The sequence below is a fragment of the Mesocricetus auratus genome, unplaced genomic scaffold, assembly GCF_017639785.1.
Source record: "Mesocricetus auratus isolate SY011 unplaced genomic scaffold, BCM_Maur_2.0 Super-Scaffold_100007, whole genome shotgun sequence".
Lineage (NCBI taxonomy): Eukaryota > Metazoa > Chordata > Mammalia > Rodentia > Cricetidae > Mesocricetus > Mesocricetus auratus.
This window is the reverse complement of record NW_024429191.1, coordinates 8,811,588-8,817,697: the sequence shown is the minus strand read 5'-3', so window position 1 is coordinate 8,817,697 and position 6,110 is coordinate 8,811,588. Positions and strand designations below refer to the sequence as shown.

The following is a 6,110-nucleotide window of genomic DNA, read 5'->3' as shown; positions in this document are numbered from 1 at the left end:
AGAGCAGAGACGCCTCAGAAACAGATTCAGGACCCGGGTACTAGTCAAATCCCACTGAGGATTCATTGGAATCCTGGCTTGAGGCCTTGTAAGGCACCAAGGGCATGACAGAATTCTCAGCAAGACTGAAGACTGGCCTGAGTGTCACTTTTGTCTCTAGAATCAAATTTCCCTAGTAGGAGATTTGGAGTATCTATACCAACACATGAAATTACTTCCTGATATATTTCTGAGTTGATACTTCCTGGACTGGAGGGCAAACCCTGGCTACATTTGTTTCCATAGTGACCAATCAGGCCTCCCGTGGGCTCCTACTTCTTAAATAGGTTGCCCAAGAGAGGGCTATGAGCCACAGCAGTCAGAGGGAAGTCCGATGTTAGGTGTTCCTGGCTCGTCTCTATGAGTCTGGTGAGGAGCGAAGAGGGCCAGGATCTGAGGTGGTCATAGGCAGAGCCCTGGGTCTCTTAGACAAAGTGGGTAAATCAATGGGGTGCCCCCCACCTTCCTGAAGGATAGGTGCCCTCCCTATGCTAACCTCACAGGTGGACTGGCGCACAACTCCCATTGCCTATGGCTCCTGCTGGGCCATGAGTTCCTTGGCCTTCACCAAACCACATCACTGGAACTGCAGGAGAGAAGCCTGAATGGGCATGTCCTGTCAGGTAATTGGGTTCCAGTTTGATTGCCTCTGAAGTCTGAAATGCAACTCTCCCTTAGAGTGAGCCAAGGACTCTGACCCCACTGTGCTGTGGACCAAAGAGGAGCCATGAAGTTCTGGGAAAGGTCCATCTTTCTCCTTCTGCTGCAGTCACTACCAGGTAAGGAGTATTACTCTTCAGTCACCCCTACTTCTTTCCCCCATGATGGCTTCAACACCCTCTATCATCCTGCTTCCTTATGAATCTCAGCTGCTCTCCCTAGACAACCAGGAGAGGGCTGAGAGAAGGAGGCCAGAGCCCCATGTGTCCATTGACCCTATGGAGCAATGTCCCTGAGCCATGTCTCATGGGGATGACAACTTTGAGGATGGAATGTTGACCCCAGACCCCTTCTCTTGTTTTCTTTTTAAAGTTTTTATTAGAATTTCATGTGTAGAAGATTTATTTTGATCATACCCATCTCCTACCTGCCTCTCTTCAATTCCCCTGGACCCTCCCCAACATGTAACGCTTCCAACTTCATGATTATCATCTCTTCCTTCTCCCCCTCTTCTTCTTCTTTTGTTGTCGTAACTCACTGAGTCCAGAGACTGCTGTCCGTGTGCACATGGGTGTGAGGCCACCCACTGGAGCACAGGCAACCTACGAGTGGCCACACCCCCAAAGAAGAATTACCCTCCCTCACCTATCAGCCAATAGCTCCTTAGCTAGGGGCAGGCCTTGGGAGCCACACCCCATGCACACTGGAGTGTTACTACCTGCTCTTGGGTGGGTCTTATGTAGGCTACTACAGCTGCTGAGAGTTGCTATATGAGAGCAGCAGCCATGTCGTGTCTAGAAGACAGAGTTCTCCAGCATCTTCCCCATCATGCAGCTTGCATTCTTCCTGCCTCTTCTGTGACATCCTGGAGCTTGGGAAGGTGTTGATGTAGACACAGATGTCTCACTAGGCTTGAGCACTCCGTCGCTTATCCTCAGTATTTTGGTCAGTTACCAGTGTCTACGTTAACCAGAGCTCATTGAGAAACTTTCTCTTGCTTTCTAGGGGGACATGGGGATGTGTTGCCTGCAGGTAATGACCGGCCCTGAGTGTCCCAGGGAAGGGTCAGGGCAGAGGATGGAAGGAGATGCTGGAGACGGTGGGTCCCAGGTGGGACTGGCTTTCTGAAAAGGTCCTTCTGCAGTGTGCGGCCATTCCGGAAATGCTGGGAGGATCGTGGGTGGCCAAGATGCTCAGAAAGGGAAGTGGCCGTGGCAGGTCAGCCTGTGGATGGCTGGAGAGGGCCACATCTGTGGGGGCTCCCTCATCCACCCAGGGTGGGTGCTCACAGCTGCCCACTGCTTCCGCAGGTAAGGGAAGTAGGGGTGTGGAGTGACCGCCCTTCTCCCTACCCTGTCCCTGTTCGGCAGATGACTCAGCAGGCTGGGCCTATCTCTTCCTAGGTCTCAGAATCCTAACTTCTACCAAGTGAAGGTTGGAGGGCTGACAGTCTCCCTTTGGGAAGGAGATGTAACCTTAGAGTATGTGAGGAACATCTTTGTGTACCCCAGCTTCCTCTGGACAGACCCAATGTCTAGTGGAGACATTGCCTTGGTGCAGCTGGACACCCTTCTGAAACCCTCTCAGTTCACTCCCATCTGCCTCCCAGAAGCTCAGGCTCCTCTCAACCCTGGGACTGGCTGCTGGGTAACGGGCTGGGGGTCCACCCAGGAAAGAGGTGAGGGAATATGTTCAAACTCGGTCCCTACCCCTACCCATGGGAAGACTTGGCTAGGGGATGGAGTGCCAAATTGTGGGGTTTGCATTGACCAAGGTGCCCACTCATGTCAGATTTGGGGAACCCCATCCAGTGCCCAGGATTCTGCCTACTGCAGAAATGAGTAAGCTGAGGCCCAGCCACCATGAGGTTATGGAAGCTGGCACAGCTCACAAGGGCAGACTGGACTTGAACTCTGCTCCTGACTCTGGGACTTGGGAGGGACAGCGAACAGAGAAATGGTAGGAGGTCAGTCTGTACTGAGTCCAGGCTTCTCTCTGGTCCAGACCTATCGAGTGTCCTCCAGGAGTTAGCTGTGCCCCTCTTGGGCTCGGAAGAGTGTGAGAAGATGTACCACATCCGGAATATCAGTCTGCCAGGGAAGCGATTCATCCAGTCAGACATGCTCTGTGCCGGCTTTGCAGAGGGCCAGAAAGACTCCTGCCAGGTGACAGCAGCCCTCTGGTCCTCCCTGGCATCCCATGACCCACAACCAGGGACTTTTAGGAGGACCAGTGCAGTCACCCAGTCTCTGTGGCCTTGGCAGAGGGTGTTTGTAAAATGTTTTTCTTGATCAGGCTCTCCTTCTCCCTCAGGGTGACTCTGGGGGACCACTGGTCTGTGTCATCAACAGTTCCTGGGTCCAGGTCGGGGTCACCAGCTGGGGATTTGGCTGTGCTCGGTTATACAGGCCTGGTGTCTACGCCCGGGTGCCAGCTTATGTAGACTGGATTCAGAGAACCTTGGCAGAGAACCCCACTGACACCTGCAGGTGCCACTCCAGAGCCTCCGGGGCACACCCACTACTACTTGTAGTGTTGCTGGCCTTAGCCTTGTCAGGGGCCCTGTGAACGACGAGCTCCATGGTCCTGGATCCTCTCCTGGTGGGACGGGAGACTTGGAAACTTAGAGAAGACACTGAGAAATGGCGGGCTTGCAGGTGACACCTGGGCGGTGTTGGAGGCTGAAGCGACTTGAAGAGTTTTAAGGACACGGTAATCTGGAACACAGGGACACGTCCTATCAAACACAGGCAACCACTCGCATGTACTTACCACAGGTCTGGTCCTCACCCAGCTCTACCTGTGTTAGTAACCCTGTCAGTCACACAACAGTGCTACAGCGGGGAAGTAGGGAAGCTCAGAGAAGGCTGTGAACTTCTATGGTCACACAACTAGCGGGCTGGGATAGAATCTCCGTGTGGATCTATCCCAAACAAGTGTGGATCAGAACCTGTGCTCCTGCCCCTAGGAAGTCTCACTGTGTACCCCATGCTGGCCTCAGCCACTTAGACGGATGCATCAGAGGCGTGCACCACCACAACTTGGCTCTTATTCTTGGTTCATAGAGCATCTTTGTTCTGACAAAATAAACAAATAGAAATCCTTTAACATGGAGCTGGAAAGGTGGCCCAGCAGTTAAGAAACTTCCAGAGGACCAGGGTTCGATTCCCAGCACCTACATCATACAGCCTACAACAGCAGGAGCTCCTGCTTCTGCCCTCTGAGGACACATGTTGTTATACACAAACACAAAAATAAACCATTGTTAACAATACTTGTTTATTTTATGAGGATGGGTGTTTTCTCTGCATGTTCTGTGTCCATTCAGATCCCCCTTCTCTCTTTTTTGTTTTGGCTTTGGAGACAGGGTTTCTCTGTGTAGCCCTGGCTGTCCTGGAATTCATTCTGTAGACCAGGCTAGCCTTGAACTCAGAGATCCTCCTGTCTCTGCTTCCTCTGCTGGCATTAAAGAATGCACCACCACCATCAGGTTCTGCTCAGATCTCTTGAAACTGGAGTCACAGATTAGAGCTACAGACAGATGTGAGCTGCCATGTGGGTGCTGGGACCTGGGTCTCTTGGAGGAACAGCTGGTGCTCTTAACCACTGAGCCCCTAAAAGACTACAACTAAAAGCATGGTTGCTAATAAAAATAGTCCTTCACACCTTCACAGGCTGGAGAGATGGCTCAGAGCTTTAGAGGACTGGCTGCTCTTCCAGAGGGCCAAGGTTCAATTCCCAGCAACCACATTGTAGCTCATTAGGGTCTTTAATTACGGTTTCAGAGGATTTGACACCCCCTTCTGGCCTCCATGGGCACTGCATGTATGTAGTGCATCTACATACATGAAGGCTTAGCACCAATATTCATAAAATAAAGTCTTTAAAAATTTTTTAAAAAGTCCTTTGCCCCAGAAGGCTTTTGAAGTCCAGGTCTGGGGAATTTTCCTGCATCTCTCCTGTGTCTTCACAGTTAGAATTCCTGCTGCCCTGTTAACTCTCCTGTGTGGTGACTAGCAAAACTCCCACTCTTTCTTGAAAATGTCTCATAAGTGTATATATGTATGTATGTATGTGTGTATGTATATACATAAACACCACACACACACACACACACATACACACACACACACACACACACATTCATCACAACTCATTGAAGTCAAGAGCCAGGAATCCCTTGGTGCTTTTGGTGTCAGCCCCAGCATGTAATTGCCATGGCCACTGACTGGCCAATAAGAGCCTTCATTCTGCCAACTCTGGCCTGCGGAACATCTATCACAAGCCCTGAACCTACTGGCGACTATAGGTTCTGTCCACAACAGCTACGGGTGCCATCACCAACTTGGTAGTGCGTGCCCTCTACCTGGGTTTTGGAAGATGTACAAAAGGGTACCTGATAGAGCACGTGATCATTTTCAGGGAAAGAGACAGGCAAAATTGCACTCTTTCCTTGGGAATTAGAGACACTTCTACTGTTTATGTGAGATGAGGTAGTTGGACTGCAAGGGCAGTGGAGGGAACGATCCATGCTCCCCAGGGCCAACCCTCTCTTTCCCGAAACATTTCTTACCCTAGGTAGCTGACTGGAATGCTCCACAGCAAGGCCAGCCTAGGGCCAAAGCCAGAGGTGGGAGGCAGGGGAATGGCTTAGTTGGTTGTGTTTGCCGCACAAGCGTGATGACCTGAGCTTGAACCCCAGCACCCATGTGAAGATGCTGCATGTAGCAGTGAACACCCGTAATCTGAGTGCTGGGGAGGAGGAGATGAGAACCTCTGGGGCTCCCTGGCCAGTCAGCTTAGTCTAAGAGATGAGCTCCAGGCCTGTCCCAAAAACCATGGTGTCTAGCCCTGGAGTAAAACACTCAAGGTTAACTCCCCCCCCTGCCATGTACACATATGCACATCACACACACACACACACACACACACACACACACACACACACAGAGAGAGAGAGAGAGAGAGAGAGAGAGAGAGAGAGAGAGAGAGAGAGAGAGAGAGAGAGAGAGAGCTATTGCTGACTGTCCAGGGTAGAGAGAAAGATCGGGTGAGCAAGGGACCTGCCAGCCCTGGACCCTCTGTCCTTTCAGAGGACAGGCACCTTTGACAGCCTCTTAGTTATGCCAGGGAAGAAGCGTCCGCCATTCTGCCTCTCCTTGTCAGGGACCTCCAGCCATCAGTCAGCTAGGCTGTATCATATTACATACTCATAGAGAAGACGTGACACTAAGACCACCCTGCCACCCCTTCTGACATAAAGCAAATTCCAAGTAACAAGCCTGGGGTTTACCAGTCAGTTAAAGACTAGCTTAATTGGAAAAACTACAAGGTCCTCAGGAGACAGGCCTGAGCAGTAGTAAATTGTAATAGATAGGATCGGATCCTGCTGTCAGGTTAGCAAGCAACAT

General features: G+C 51.2%; 1 protein-coding gene across 5 annotated transcripts; it reads left to right on the top strand.

The window, feature by feature from the left end:
• The first annotated feature begins 301 nt into the window (after nt 1–301).
• LOC101838956 (serine protease 30) lies at nt 302–3,973 on the top strand. 5 transcript variants are annotated; one of them, XM_021233859.2, is made up of 7 exons: nt 302–408; nt 718–818; nt 1,705–1,731; nt 1,844–2,009; nt 2,103–2,377; nt 2,704–2,864; nt 3,013–3,973. In XM_021233859.2, the coding sequence occupies exons 2-7, from the start codon at nt 767–769 to the stop codon at nt 3,265–3,267; spliced, it is 936 nt and encodes a 311-aa protein (XP_021089518.1). In that variant the 5' UTR covers nt 302–408; nt 718–766; the 3' UTR covers nt 3,268–3,973. The 5 variants fall into 5 exon arrangements, with proteins under 5 accessions (XP_021089518.1, XP_040604154.1, XP_040604155.1 ...); XM_040748220.1 differs by having other exon boundaries at nt 2,995–3,973; XM_040748221.1 differs by having other exon boundaries at nt 1,832–2,009.
• The last annotated feature ends 2,137 nt before the right edge of the window (nt 3,974–6,110 follow it).